The sequence below is a fragment of the Petaurus breviceps genome, unplaced genomic scaffold, assembly GCF_028583685.1.
Source record: "Petaurus breviceps papuanus isolate PSGF00001 unplaced genomic scaffold, PetGlider_PUasm1.0 138, whole genome shotgun sequence".
NCBI lineage: Eukaryota > Metazoa > Chordata > Mammalia > Diprotodontia > Petauridae > Petaurus > Petaurus breviceps.
This window is the reverse complement of record NW_027185694.1, coordinates 23,585,078-23,601,295: the sequence shown is the minus strand read 5'-3', so window position 1 is coordinate 23,601,295 and position 16,218 is coordinate 23,585,078. Positions and strand designations below refer to the sequence as shown.

General features: G+C 42.9%; 1 protein-coding gene across 1 annotated transcript in view; it reads left to right on the top strand.

Annotated features, from left to right (window-relative positions):
• The window catches only part of LOC138144204 (mesothelin-like), a 41,823-nt gene that overhangs the window by 6,903 nt on the left and 18,702 nt on the right, over positions 1–16,218 (top strand). The window contains exons 3-12 of the mRNA XM_069065538.1: positions 1,205–1,351; positions 4,183–4,389; positions 7,727–7,897; positions 8,846–8,980; positions 11,590–11,639; positions 12,924–13,044; positions 13,963–14,048; positions 15,025–15,154; positions 15,303–15,484; positions 15,938–16,028. Coding sequence (XP_068921639.1) covers positions 1,205–1,351; positions 4,183–4,389; positions 7,727–7,897; positions 8,846–8,980; positions 11,590–11,639; positions 12,924–13,044; positions 13,963–14,048; positions 15,025–15,154; positions 15,303–15,484; positions 15,938–16,028 — 1,320 coding nt within the window. The remainder of the gene's footprint in view (positions 1–1,204; positions 1,352–4,182; positions 4,390–7,726; positions 7,898–8,845; positions 8,981–11,589; positions 11,640–12,923; positions 13,045–13,962; positions 14,049–15,024; positions 15,155–15,302; positions 15,485–15,937; positions 16,029–16,218) is intronic.

The window sequence follows — 16,218 nt, the reverse complement described above, 5'->3', positions numbered from 1 at the left end:
AGGAAGGAAGGAAGGAAGGAAGGAAGGAAGGAAGGAAGGAAAGAAGGGCAAGTCACTTAACTGTCTACCTCAGTTTCTTATCTGTAAAAAAGAAGGAAAGAAGGAAATGGCAAACCACTTCAGTATCTTTGCCAAGAAAACCCTAAATGGGGTCATGAAGAGTCGAACATGATTGAAACAAATGAACAATAACAATTATTTAGTATAAAATAGTTTTAAAAGCAGTTTAGTAGAGTACTGGACCTGGAATAAGGATGACCTGAGTTCAAATCCAGCCTCATACACTTACCAGCTGTCCAACCCTGGGCAAGGCACTTAACCTCTGCCTGCCTCGGTTTCCTGTAATAGTGTCTCCATGGTGCCTAACTCCCAGGTTTGTTGTGAGGATTAAAATGAGATAATTATTGTAAGGCACTTAGCAAGCCCTAAAATGCTATATAAATGCTAGCTATTATTATGAAATAAGAGATAGTCTCTATTCTCAAGGAGAAGCAGACTGACATAGTGGATAGAGAACCAGCTTTGAAATCCTGAGTTCAAATCTTGCCTCTGGCATATACGGGCTTTGTAATTGTGGACAAGTCTTAGCCCTTCTGTGCTGTAAATAAGCAACTAAGACTAAGACACCAGGTTGTAGAAAAGGTTGTGTCAACAGGAAGTTTCCTGCTCAGGAATATCATTGAAATCACAGGTCTAGTCCCTATCCCTGCCCTTATGGAACTTGTTACTAGTAAGCAGACCATGGCTGAAATGGACCTAACCCTGTCTGAGAAAGGCCTTCAAGGATGCACTTTGCTCTACTGAGTCAAATGTTTATTTTAAAAAATCAATAAATAATAGATACAACCTTAGAAAGAAAGAAAAAAGAAGGAAAAAAGGAAAGGATAGAGGGAAGAAGGAAGGAAGGAAAGAAAGAAGGAAGGAAGGAAGGAAGGAAGGAAGGAAGGAAGGAAGGAAGGAAGGAAGGAAGGAAGGAAGGAAGGAAGGAGGGAAGGAAGAAAGGAAGGAAGAAAGGAAGGAAGAAAGAAAGAAAGAAAGAAAGAAAGAAAGAAAGAAAGAAAGTAAGAAAGAAAGAAAGAAAGAAAGAAACTCCACTAACTTTCTCCATTGTGCCATGGGTTAGCTCGGCACCATTCAGATCCCATCTTTGTGCCACCATGCTGAGCCCCTCCCCACCACCCTCCACCCTCCTCTTGTTCTGCAGGCTCACCTGAATGCCCTGCCCAACGCGACAGTTGGGGCTGCCATCCTGAAGGCTGTTCTAGACAGGCTGAGCCCCAGCTCCCACCTCTTCCCTGCCTCCGTGTGGGCAGAGTGGTTCCAGCAGCAGCTCCCCCTGCTCCTTCCGTTTGTGACAACAACTACCCTTGCCAGACTCAGCACCAATGTCTCCTGTGACTCCTACCAAGCTGTGTGAGTGCCAAGACACTCCTCTGCTGCCCAGCAGAATCTTGGGTTCCCAGAGGGGCTCAGGGGAATGCAGGTGTTTTCCAGGATGTCTAAGGACATCTGCTCATGATGATCACACATTTGTCCCTGTGTCTATTATGCTTTAGAATTTATAAAATGCTTTCTCTCTTCGACCTCAAGAGGTAAGGTAGCAGAGGTATAAGGGCCTCGTTTTATAGGTAAGGAGACCAAGGCTTGGAGAAGTCATCTGATTGGCCCCAAGAGCAGAGATGTCTTTTTGTTTTTGAATACCTAGTGCATACCATAGGGCCTGGCACATAGTAAGGGCTTCATAAATGCTTGTTGATTGATTGATTGCCCATGGGCATGTGACTAATAAGTGTCAGAGCCAGGACTAAGTCCAATGTTTGCATACAATCGCACAAAATGTCCAAGGGCTAATGAGGGGTTTCTTTAATTTCAGAAGGAAAAAATTGGGAGGGGAGGGTGGGAGGAACTGCAGGCATTTTCTATATTCAAATGGATCCTATCATACACTAGACTTGGAGATTATCTTCCAGTCTAGCCTTTCATTACTTTCTTGTCCCTGGATGCTGCTCATTGGCCTACTCAAGTGGGCATTCCCATACACTTACCTTGGATAGCACTGACCTTCTGTCCCTGGACATTGCCTACTGGCCTATCCAATTGGGCCTTTCCCTCTCACCTTTCCTTGAGAAAACTGCATGCTCTGAGCACATGGTTCCCATTGGGACCTCTAGGTAGGGACAGGCCCAAGTCAAGCAGCTTCCCAGAATGTTGAGATACAAGGACTTAAGGCAAGGCCTCTTCAGCTGCCTGAGAGGCAGCCCAATATATCAGACAGAGCCTGGGAGTGGAAGATGACCTGGCCAGCTGCTGCTGCCAATGAGACATGAGGCGGTAAGCTTCAAGTTTGTATGGAGACCAGATGTATGATTTCAACGGAATAAGGACATTCTAGATGAGGAAATTCCCTCTCCCATGCATATGAGAGTTTTAGAAGGTTTCCCGAGAAGGAAGTGAGTGCTCCTGCCTTTAGGCCCATTATCTTTCCACCATGCTATGAAGCCTCTTTGCCAAAGTTCAGTGACAGGGTGACATTTTCTCTAGTACCTAGGCTAGCTGGCTGCTCAGTGACATAGTGTCACACTGCGACCATGAAAAGACAGAAGGGGGAAACTGATCCTGAGATCTGGAGAATGCTTTGAAGACCCCACTCAGCTGCCAACAGTTAGCAATCTTCCATTATATGCAGAGCCCTGAGCAAAGACACCCTTTTGTGTTGGTCTTTTCTCCAGAGTGAAAGGATTTGATGCAGTCTATGAATCTCTCTCAGCCACAGCAAGAAGTGACATCTACAACAAATACATGAGGAAATACTTATTACAACAAACTGGCTCAACAGGTGTGTCAATTATCCTTTTCCTGGGAGCCTTGGGCTGTTTTCTGAGGTTGATGACCTTGGCAGGGGAGAGGGGCAGGTGGGTGGGGGAGGAAGAGGGGAATACTTCTTACTGTTGGACCACACACACGCACGCACACACACAAACACACACACACACGTGTACATATACCCATGGGAAAGCCAGATGAAAACAGTTAAAGAAAAATCTGAGATTAAATGAATGAAAAATAATTTGTTGAACTCTAAATGCCCAAGTTCTATGCTAAGCAAAAGGGAGACAAATAGAAAAGCCAGGCGACCCGAGCCCTCAGGAAGCGCAGTAGGAGACAACACGTGGAGGGTAGTGGTGGGCAGCAAAGACTTTGTGGTCTGGGATAGTGAATGAAACAAGACAGGACCATTGATTGACACTCTTTCAGGTGCTAGGCCTTGAAGCAATGTGGGAGTATGTCAGGAAAAGGAAAGAGTATACGGGCAGTTTGCAGGGAAGGCTATTTCAAATGGATTTTGAATGTATTCTCCTGAACCACATGTGAGGATAACAGCCTTTGATTCTGAAATTCTGTGCAGGAGGATCCACCTGCCCAGGGAACACAACAAGGTCAACTGACTGGCTGGTGAAGAATTTGGGCAAATTTTCATCTGATGCTCCGCTCAGTGATCTGTACACATTCTACCCCAATATTACTTCAGTGAGTGTCTCTTAATCTGCTCGGTGCCCCAATGACAGGGCATGCATCAGCCTTGGGGGAGGGTGTCCAGAGGGGCATGTTCCCCTGCCCAGTGAATGTGCCAACATCTTTTTGAGGCCTAATGTTTAGGACTAACCCCAGTTCCCCTTGATCTTCCAACAAAGTTTTAGTTTGCAGACAGCTCCCTACTCTCCCTACTTCCTTGGAAATGGGATAGGACTGAAATTTAGCCAATCAATAAATTAAGCAACAGGTTCCAGGCACTATGCAAGGCATTGTGGATAAAAAGACACAAATGAAACTGTCTCTGTCCTCCAGGGGCTTAAACTAGTCAGACTCAGTCACCTCTACCTTGGTGTGGGGAAGAGAAACAAGAATATAAGCACCAGTTCTCAGGGCTAATACATCTCTGGTTTGGGTGAGCTATGGAGGGAAAGGCAAGAAGCTGTAAATAGAACTTTATGTATTAATATCCCCAGGATATGAGGAAAATGAGAGTCCCACCACTGAACTCTGCACAAATCCTAGTTTTTCAAAGAAAACACTGTTCAGACCTAGGTCTAAAACAGTGCTGAGGAAAGAACTTCATGAAAGAAACATTGAGAGATGGGACCTTCCAAGAACACCCACTTCCTCTGCCTCTGTTTTCCTTAGGAAATTGAAGCCTTCACAGACCTCCTTTCAAAGGAAACCTTTCAGACGCTAGGAGCCTTGGCTGTTGAGTTAACACCATCCATGCTTCTGAGTAAGGCCGATGGACAGATGCTAAACAGGACACTCCCAGTTCTGTCTACCATCAGGGACTGGAGCCCTGCCCAGGCTTCTATCATTGTGAAGAAACTCCTTCAAAATGGACTTCAGGTAAACAAAATTTTTTAAAATGATACCATCTTAAGAAATGCTTTGAAGGGGCGACTAGGTGGCGCAGTGAATAGAGCGCCGGCCCTGGAGTCAAGAGGACCTGGGTTCAGATCTGGCCTCAGACACTTAAAACACACACACAAAACAACTATCCATGTGACCTTAGGCAAGTCACTTAACCCCCAGTTGCCCTCCAAAAAGCAATAAAAAAATGCTTTGAAAACACACAGTTCACACACCTGGATGACGTATATCCACAGAATAATATAACTGGAAGGAACATAAGAGATCATGTAGTTCAAACCCCTCATCCCATTTTAAAGAGGAGGAAACTGAGGCTTTTCCAAGGTCACATACTGAGTTAATGATTAGCCCAGGCCTTCTGACTCCCAGGCACGGGTTTTTTTCTGCCATTCTAGTGGCATTCACCATTGACCCTTGGTCTCTTAGACTTGCTGCCTCCACCTTCATACCACAGATCCCAGCCTTTTAAGGAAAGTCACTCCTTTTCTTCTTTTCTTATTTTTTTTGGAAGGGGGATGGCAGGGACAATTGGGGTTAAGTGACCTGCCCAAGGTCACACAGCTAGTAAGTGTCAAGTGTCTGAGGTTGGATTTGAACTCGGGTCTTCCTCACTCCAGGGCTGGTGCTCTATTCACCACATGACCTAGCTAGCTGCTCCAGGTCACCTCTTTTCAAACTGAGGGTTGGAGACTCCAAGGGGAGGAGCCAGACAAAGCCACATTGTCACTTTAATGTCTATCCCGCTCCTTGCTGTACTTGCAGGTGTCAGTATCACGCAGGTAATTCCAAAGGAAAAAATCAAAGATAAAGGAATTTGTGAACCTGGCTGTCTAGGTGAATGATGGAGATTTCTTAGAAGTTTGAGGAATGGGCATGTTGAAGGGGGATTTGATTGAGAAATAAACCACAGCAGTTGTATATGATATGATAGTAGTCATCTGAATTCATTTAATTCAGCCTGGTGTTGAGTTGGACCTGTTTGTCCCTTGAATGAACTCTCTTGGGATTCCCAATATGGCATATGTACCATAGGTCACAGAGACTGTTTTGGAGTCTCAGAAGTTCCATTTTTTCATGAATGGTCTCCTCAAATTGGAGTCAAAGGACATGAGTCCAAACCCAGCCCTCCAGCTTCCTCATCTGAAAGTGAGGGGTTGGGTCAGGCGACCCCTAAGGTCCCTTTCAGTGCTAAACTTGTGATCGTGTATATTACGGAAAATGCGTAGAATCAGTAAAGTGTCCCCAAATAATAATTATAATAGCAATAACAATAGCTGGCTTTTACATAGCACTCTGCTAAGTGCTTTACAATTATTATCTCACTTAATCCTTACAACAACCCTGGGAGGTCGGTTCTATTATTATCCCCTTTACAGATGAGCAAAATGATGCAAACAGAGAAGTGACTTGTTGAGGGTAATGTAGCTAAGAAGTGTCTGAGCTGGATTTGAACTCAGGCTTTCCCGACTCTAGGCCCAGCACTCTATAGTGTGCACCACCCAGCTGCCTCATTACTATTTCTATTTCCTCCTGATACTCTTCAACCCCTAGTGTTAAACCCAGACCTATTTGATTCCTTCTGTCTTGTAAGACCCTGGCAAACTCTTTATTCAATAAGCATTGATTAAACACCTATTATGTACCAGCCACTGTGTTAGGTACTATAATACAAATACAAAAACAAAGTAGCCACTGCCCTCAAAAAAGCTTGCACTCTATTGGAATATAACTTGTTCATTTTGGTCTGTTTACTCAGCAAACCCCCCTTTTTTTTTACCAACAGTGCATTGGTAACTTCTACTTCAGTTCATGACCAAAATAGATGAACTCCAAATTAGGGTCCAAACTACTGCAATTTTGCCATAATAGAAATAATCGATTCATTTGCCTAATATCCTAGGGCAAGGGTTCTTAATTTTTTTTTATGTCATGGACCCCATTGCCCATTGACAGTCTGAAATCTATGGACTCTTTCTCAAAATAACATTTTAAGAGGAAGATGGAGCCAAGATTATGGAGTAAAGGAAGTGCTGCAGTCAAGCTCTCCTAACATTCCCCTCCAAACAACTTTAAATTATCATCTCAAATCAAATTCTGGAGTGTCAGAGCTAACAAAAAGTTGGGGTGAGACATTTTTTCCAGCCCAAGACAATATAGAAGATCAGAAGGAAAGGTCAGTGACACTAGGGTGGGGGTTAGCCTAGTGGTAGCAACACTAGCTGTGAGCCTTGGCAACAGCTTTAGGAGCTCTCAGTCTAGAGGTGATAAGGGCAACTGGTCAGAAAGATATTATAAGAGACCTCTGTGCTAGCACATGGTGCAGGACTAGGAAATGTTTGGCAAGTCCATAGTTCTAAGTTGCAGTTCCAGAGTGGAGAGGAATGCTAGTACTTGTGGCTGCAGGGGACCAGCAGCTCTTCTTGGTTAAAGACAAGAGCACAGATCAGGAAAACAGTGACCATACCTCTCTTCAGGTCATACCACCTTGGAAGCACCAAAAACTTATAGATCCCCAGAACTAACTGTGAAAACAATAGCACAAAAAGTCTGAACCTTGGGACAAGGGTTCCTCACCCTAATGTGAACGGAGCTCAACTTTACTATAAAGTTCAAAGTCAAGAAATAGGCTAGAAAGATGAGCAAACAACAAAAAAAGAACTTGACCACAATAAGCTACTACAATAGTAGGGAAGACTTAGACATGAACTCAGAAGAAGACAACAATATGAAAACAGTTACCAAAAAAAGCCTCAAAGGAAAAATGCTAATTGACACAAGCCTGAAAAGAATTCCTAAAGGAGTTAAAAAAAAAAAGAAATGAGAGTGGTAGAGGAAAAGTTAGAAAAAGAAATGAGTGATGCAAGAAAATTATGAAAAGAAAATAAGCAACTTGGTAAATGAAGCACACACTAAAAAAAGAAGAAAATGCTACCTTAAATAAGAGGCACAAAAATTTGTTGAAGAAAAAAAAAAGCTCCTTAAAATGCACAATTGGCCAAATAGAAAAAGAGGTACAAGATGTCACTGAAGAAAATAAGTCTTTAAAAGCAAAAATTGGGCAAGTGGAAGCTAATGACTCCATAAGCCATCAAGAAACAATAAAGCAAAGTCAAAAGAGAATAATATTTTAAGGCACAACATAAAATATATATAGGATATACAGGAAATTGTTTATATTGAAATAACTATCAATTTTTTAAATTCTTGAATCTCAGGTTAAGAACCCCTGTTCTTTAGGGGTATTAATCCATAAAGTATTAAGTGTATTAATCCATAACATGGCATCTATATACTCCTGACTTTCTGTCTATAGCTCACACAAACTCGAGATGTACTAACCCTGGGAACCCTTGCATCTGGACTCCCCTCAAGTGAAGTGAGCCAGCTAAGTGATGATGCCATCCTTCAGCTTGCAGCAGATGAGAATTTCATCAACATTCTTCAAGGGGCCACAGAGTCCCTACAACATGCATTTGTACATAGGGTGAGTATGGGCTCCCTTAATCACATTTAGCCATTGATACATGTGTCCCAGGTTCTGCCGGAACACAGATTGATGCTTACCCCCTTCTCTTTCCCTGATGCCCCCAGTCCCAGCCCCAGGCATGGAGACCTGAATTAGGAGGCTTCCTGGCAGCCCAAACAGTAGTCATGATCTTTACTTTGTTCATAATGCCTGGCACCCACACTGAGGGAGGCGATGCTTCTGCCATGCTCTGACTTGGTCAGAGGATCTCTGGAGAACAGTGTCCAGCTCTGGGTGCTGTATTTTAGAGGAGACATTGACCTGAAACTGTGGCACATAAGGATCTGTTAAAGGAACCAAGAAAGTTTAGGCTGGAAAAGAGAAGACTTAAAGGAAGGAATGATTTCTGTCTCTTGATGTCTGAAGGGATGTCAGAGAGTCTAGACTTGGTCTGCGTGTCTCCACACAACACCAAGATTAGTGCGCAGACATCAGATGGCAGATTTTGATTTATTTTTCCTCAAACTCTAGCACAGGACTTGGCATAAAACACTGGGCTTTTAGGAGAGGATACAGACTGACTAGAAGCTCAACATTTCCACTTAGTCTTATGGGGGGAGGGAGCAGGAAGCTGAAGGGAGGCAAGATAAGGAGCCACTGGAGCTCTGGAAACTCACACTGGCTGGGAATCTCCGCCTCTCAGTGGGATCCCTTGTTGTCACCGTGTTACAGGAGGACACAGTATGCTCCTTGGACACAGGAATTCCTTGAAACAGGAATGGTTTCTCTTTTGCTGTTGCATCCCCATTGCCAAGCACAGTACCTGGCACATGGTATGCACTCAATAAATGTTTTTTGATTGATTGACTGATTGTTATGTGGAATGTGCATAAGCTGCAGAAGCCACCTGTTCTTCCAAGTAAATAGATGGATTTTCCTGAGAGGTTGCGGGGTTCTGTATTTCAGATCTTACAAAGCAATGAAGGAAAGATTTTTCCCAGAGTTCCAGCTGGTCTGGCCTCCCAGATCCCCCTGTCTCAGCTGCTTTCTTCACAGTTGGACATTGACAAGATCAACAAAATGCTGTGGACCCCTGCCCAGGTAGTTTCCATCAATGTGACTGTCCTAGAAGAGGTAACACAGTATGGGAGTGGGAGGGAAACAAACATTGATCTTGGATACAAAGGATTGAGTTAGAATTCCAATTCCACCATTTACCAGCTACATAGTTAAATCACCCTGAGCAAATCATCCTGCCTCAATTTCCTCATTTGTAAAATGGACATAATGATGCTCTCCCTGCCTTATAGGGAGATGTTGTAAGAAAAACATATTGTAAATCTTAAAGCATTCCATAAGTACAAATTATTATTATTATTATTATAGTGGGATTACATACATAATGAGTGTTATAATTGTGATATGATGTAAAAACATCAACTATGATACATTTTAGCCACTGCTCCATTTCCGTGGGGACTGGTTATCATGAGGGAGGAGACCAGGGAGATTTCCTGAAAAATTAAGGGAGTAATAACTGGTTTTATTAAAACACTTTAAGGTTTGCAAAAGATTTTACATACATTTTCTGACTGGATTCTCATTGCAGCTCTGGGAGGGAATTTGGAACACTCAAATGCTCAAACTTTCCAAGTGGGCCAGTACATTGTAACTAATAATCCAGAATTTCCTTCAAGGGTAATTTTCATGTGCCACCTCCTATTGGAACGCCTTCTTCATCCCCATCATATGTGTTTGCATGTGCACGTGTATGTGTTCCAGTTAGGAGTCATCTTACTTGAATTTTCACTGCATATTTCCATTAAGCTGAAACCAAAGACCATATTTCACATCATCATAACCTCAAATAGTGAAAAATTCTACTATATGTGACCACTTCAGGGGAATTCATTATTCACACTGATTGAGATCTGCCTGTATTGTATCTCTACTAGAATGTAAACTTCCTAAGGGCTGAAACTTTTCCATTTTGTCTTTGTAGATCCAATTCTTGGCATAGCACTTTGCATATAATAGGTGCTTAATAAAGATTTATTGGGTTAAATTGGTGAAATGGGAAAGAATGACAGATCTGGAGTAAGAGTACATGGATTTCAATCCCAGGTTCTGCTTCTCACTCCCCATGTGTCTTTGGGCACATAACTTAATCACTCTGGACCTCAATGTCCTCATCTGTATATGAGGAGGGCGGGTCAGATGATCTTGAAGTTCCCTTCCAGATCAAAATCTCTCTCCCTTTCATTTACTTTAATACAGGGTGTCCCAAAAGTCAAAGGACAGTTTTAAGTTTTCGTAACTACTAAAAGTAACTACTACTAGTTTTGAGCAACTACACTAAGATTTTTGGGAAACCCTGTACTTCAAGAACCTCCTTGTGTAAATATAATACATAATGCATGAGTATAATAGTCCCATACAGCTGGGCCTAGAGTCAGGAAGTCTCATCTTCCTGAGTTCAAATCCAGCCTCAGACACCTACTAGCTATGTGACGCTGGGCACTTAACCCTGTTCACCTCAGTTTCCTCATCTGTATAATGAGCTGGAAAAGGACATGGCAAACCATTCCAGTATCTTTGCCAAGAAAATCCCAGCTGGGGTCACAAAGAGCTGGACATGACTGAACAACTACCAAACAAGCAGAACCACCACCAACAAAGCAGACCACCATAACGCCTCCCAAAGTCGGGGTGCCCCAAAACACTTATCGCCTGGTGGGTAATCCTCAGATGATGTGCCTGTAGCAGCAAGCACCCCAAGCGTTCTCAGGGTTTGCTGCCACCACAGGTTCTTGGGATCTGCTTTGATAAAGGAAAGCAACTCAAAATGGGTTGACAAGCTTACTTTAATCAGTCAGACATATATCGTTTACCTTGTTCAGGGGAAAAGGTCAGCACCCCTAACTTCAAAGTACACAGACAGAATTATCAAGACAGAAACAGATCTAGTAAACAGATTTCAAACTGTCCAACCATTACATCCATACCCAGTCAACATCTGGGTTTCAACATCTGGGTTTTTTCGGGGGGGGGCCCCTCTGGACAACGGCTTCCCAGAATCCAGATCAAATCACAGAACACTTCTCAAAGTGAGCCCCCAAAACAAAGCCTCACATCAGGGCTTATATAGCCTTCTCCTGGCTCAGAGAATGTAACAACCTTATTGACCCACTGACCAATCAAAAAGTTTCTACTGAAAAAACAAGCCTCCCACCCCAGGCTTCAGGTGCACTTTAGCACCTAAAGGGAAGATCTTCCAAATTTGCATTCCCATTACAGTGCCTCAACACCTACTTAGGCCTACTCTTGGATGGCAGGCCCACCATCTGTTCCCAAGCCTTTCCAGCTGGGTAGGAATTTACCCCAGCTGGCATCATTGTGTGATAGCTTTTAAGCACCCAAGGTCACCTTCATGCTTTGATGAGTCATTTGGAGCAGGCGCTCACAGGTAATGATAGTCACACCATGCATTTCTCTAGCAGCTTTTGAGAGCTAAAAAGTGCTTTCCTCACAGTGACCCTAAAATGTGTGAAGATTATTGTTCCCATTTTACAGATGAGATAATTGATGCTCAGGGAGGATAAGTGACTTGGCCACTTGAACTCTTCTGACTCCAAGACCATGATGCCTCTTCTCATAAACATGAGCTCACACTAACACACAACACAATTTGTCCTCTTTCTTTCCCATAGGCCCAAGTGCTTTTCCAGACTGTGCTCAAGTCTCCTCTAAAGTATTCACAGTAAGTTTGACTAGTTCCCAGGTACCACATTGGAGCTTGTTTCTGAACCCTTACTTTTCTCCTTTTAACCAGTTACTACCTACAGTAACTGGCACTGAGTCCCATTACTATACTGGCAAAAGGAAGTTTGTAGTGCCCACATTCATTGGGCCTTTAAGATCCAGCTCAAAGACCATTTCCTCTATTATGTCTTCCCCAATTATCACCAGCCAGAATATCCTCTTTCTTATGTATTTCATAGCATTTTGGACCTCTCTCCTGCACTTCTAAAGTAATTTGCTTTACATTTTTATGCCTTATTTCCCCTACCAAACTACAGACCCCTGAATTCAAATCCAGCCTCAGTAACTTACTAACAATATCTCTTTGGGTAAGTCACTTAATCTCTGTTTGCCTCAGTTTCCTCGACTGTCAAATGGAGATAATAACAGCTCCTCCCTCCCAGGATTGCTGTGAAGATCAAATGAGATAATATTTGCAAAGGGCTTGGCACATAATAGATGCTCAATAAAATGCTTGTTTCCTTCTTTCCTTCCTTGCCTGAAGATATGGAAATTCTTCTTTAATTTTGTATTTCCCAGTGCTTAACTCAAAGATCTGCACAAAGTAGATCCTTAACAAATACATGTGGAGTGCGTGAATGACTGTCTGAGACTCCAGGCACAGCTATAAAGCAGTGCGTCCCAGCTTTGCTTATGGCCAAACACTCCTCTCTCCTGTGGCTGTCCTTGGTCCTGAAGGTCAGAAGCCAAAGAATTCCAGAAGGCTTTGAGTTAAGCTTCCTGGAATAGAGAAATGAACCCCCTATGATCACTGATAAGAGGGCTGGTGGGCTCTTCTTCCCCAAAGTCACCATGAAAAGCCTTTGAAACTGGGACCAAAGAGAAGAGAATAATAATAATAATAATAATAAATAATAGCTTACATTTCTTATTTCTTACAATGCACTTTCCATACAAATGTTCTTTGAAAGAAACAGGGCAAGGATTATTACCCTCCTCCCATTTTACAGATGAAGTAACTGGGACTTGGAGAGATGAAATGATTGACCAGAGTCAACACAGACTGACTAGTAAGTGTCAGAGCTAGAACTGAAACCTGGGTCTCCTGACTCCAAGGCCAGAATTCTTTCCTCTCCTGCCATGCTGCCTTCCATTGGAGTTTTCCCAAGCATTACCCTCTCATTCAAAAGATACTCCACAATTTACCAATTCATGACCCCCAAGTAGACAGGCAGAGAATTCTGGGTCCTGTGCAAATGTATAATTTTTGTTTTGTGTCTAGGCTATCCTCAAGTCTGCTGCAGGGCTTCAGCTGTGGAGCAGCCAACTTCCTGAAACAGATTGAGTTTGCCGAGCTTATCAGGGTCTTGGCCAGTAAACATATCAGAATAGACAAAAACCAGGTGAGTGTATCTCCTGTGTCTCCTCCCCATCCCTAGTATGTACACATACACACACACACACACACACACACACACACACACACACACACACACACACCCTACCCAGCTTTAGCATCTAATCCCCTGGAACCCAGCTCGAGTGATAACCAGTATGATGAAATGTTCCAGATGGACATACTCTCACTTTAATCATTTATAAATGCTGGTCCCCAGTCCCTCTCATATCAACTTTTTGCAAATATACTTAAAGTCCACTTTCATTCTACCAGTCCAGCTTCAAATCAGGGCTCAGGTTAGAGACTGACAAGCTGGAAAGAGTGGGCTTTGTCTTCCATACATCAGGTGAGGGAAGAGGAAATAAAAGCTCCCTAAGTTCCATATCAGTTCTAATAGCACACAAATCTATGATTCTGTGTTCTTATATTAATCACTGCAGATGTTATAGAGTAGTTTGTTCACTTGCCATTTCTCATGTAACCAAATAAGAAAACCATTTCAAAGAGGTTCAATTTGGGAAATGACTCAAACTTTGCTCTCAGCTGTGGGGAAAAAACCTTCCATAAAAAAGGCAAAAAATAAAAAACAAATACAGTATAACTATAATGACAGAGCTTAGGAAGAGATAAGAGAATATGACTCCCTCCCTTCTTTGCAGAGGTACAGGACTATGCATATAAAACATTAAATATGCTCTGCCTTAACTGTTGATTGTTAGTTTTTCTGAACTGTTTTTTTCTCTCTTTTTTACTCTTTGTTATAAGTTATGGCTCTCTGGGGATGGAAGGGAGGAATATATCGGGAAATGAAGGACACACACACACAACCAAATGGTAGCAGAATAATTTTTTTAAAGAAAATCCTTCCATTTTACTAGGATTATTTGTATTACAACATCAGAGTCTCCAATTTTCTTTATAGCTCAGTTGTACAGCCAAGAGACTGACAGGGTTCATCAAACCATCAGATTTTGAGGAATATCCTGCAGATATCCTACTTTCCTTGGGGTGAGTCTTCCACAGACCTTGCTCTTCTGCGCATGCTGTTATCCCACTGGGAAGCCAGAGCAGCTAAACCCTCAGGTTGCCTGAAAAGTAACTGGAATGGGACAGATGAGGCTCTACCCCAGGATGCCAACACCTCATAGTCCTCTACCAGCCCAGGCCAGCAAGAAGTACAACCGCCTTCCGTAATTCCAGCCCCAGGTTCTCTTATCCCTCCAGGGCCCCTCCACCCAGAGTCAGGCCATCTTCTGTCCCACTATGATCTCTTACCACGCTCTCCTATCCATGCACTCGTCAGATGGCCTTTCCACTATTCCCACTCTGCCCCCCTCCAAAGGAATTTGCCCCAGATTTAAGAATTCCTAGTCTGTGGTTCTGGGAAGTGACAAGCAACAGCTATAGACAGTAGCCCTGAGAAATACATTGGCTGTAGTTATCCAAACAACAATAGATGAAATCAGAAAGAATCAGGACATCTGATCTAGTGTTTTTAGGCTTTCCCGTAATACTGTGGTTTCAAAGTTGTTTGTCATGAAAGGAAATACCAAAGAGAAGAGAGACTAACTCTAATCCTAAATGCCTCCGAGTCTATCATGGTAGAGAAGTATGGTCTGGGGTTCGTTGCTCCTAACTGGCTTTCCCTGGGTGTCTCTCTGTCCCCCACTGTATTCAGTATTCTCCTAGAGAAGTCTCGTGTGCCAGATTGTCCTATTCACAGACAGAAATCATGGAAGGAGACCACGAAAGGGTCTAGGCAACAATGACTTTGTGTCACTAGATTAATTATAGCTGGGACCTCCACAGTACCTTCTGAACCTTTTCCTACTCTCTGGGGTCTTCCTGTATTAGTTGGCTTTAGATCCTGGCAGTTAAAGGCTATGGGATTCTGATACATACCAACATTTGGCATATAGCATCCATCTTGAGACCTAGATTTCAATTCTTGGTTAAAAGCCTCACCATTTACTATAATTTCCAGGATGGAAAAAGACTTTGGCCCAGACAACTGTGAAAAATATTTTAGGCAAATTGGACAGGTTCATTTTGACATCTTGAAGAAGGAGACTTTGAAATGGAAAACCCTCATGGACCAGGCTGAGCACTGCCTGGTAAGTGCTTTTTTTGTCTCTATCTAGAAATGTACAGAACCTGAGGTTCTGAAAAAAAGACTTTGAGAAAAATTATCTACAACCCCCCCCCTGCATTTTTATCCATTTCATGTTTGTTTGTTTGTCTCCTTTCCCCATTCCCTTCCAGGGAATTTCAAATGATTCTCTTTCCAAGAAACACCTACAAATTTTGGGCAATTTGTCCTGTGCCCTGAATGACTCACAAATTAAAAAATCTGACCCTTACATCCTCCAAGTGCTTCAGTACTGTTCATCATTCACTGCATCTCAAGTCACAGCCATTCAGCATAGGCTGAAAGACATCTTTGGGTATGTATGTACTTGGAAGAATCTGATTCTCTGTCAATATCACTAGCAGCAATGGCCATGCACATTAGCTGACTAACAGCGTGGATATACCCTTGAGTAGTCTGAAACACCAATGTTGACCCTCAGAAAAGACTAGACTTAGTCCTTCTTCAGGGCTTTGATCACCATTCCAATCCTTCCATGTGCATTTAAGAGAATAGATGGGTCCCATAATCACAGCCTATTCACAGAATGTACAAGGTATCTCAGAACACAGAACATGACATGTCAGAAGGACCTTAGAGCATGAGGGGACTTAGAAATCATTGGCTAAAATCCTCACCACCATTATGTAGACAAGAAAATTGAGGCAACTTGAGGTTGCACAGGGAGGTATTAGAACTTCCAAGACCAACACAAGAACTCATTCAGCTAGTTGCTGTGATTTTATGTTCCTATATCTTTCCCCCATAGGTCTCCATCAACATGGACAGCCAGCACCCTGCAGGGGATGGGTAATCTGGCCAGCATCTTAGACAGCAACATCCTTCAGAGAATCCCTGAGGTACCTTGCAACAGTCTTCAGAGAATGACTCTATTATGGGCTTTGTACCAAGGAGGGCTGGAGGAGAGATGTCAGGGTATGGGACTTCTGACCAAAGTAAACTTCCAGGAATGCTTCTTGCTCCCAAATCTGCCAACCCTTGAATCTCTTTCATGAACTTCCCATGTGTTTCCTGTTGGTTCCCACCTGG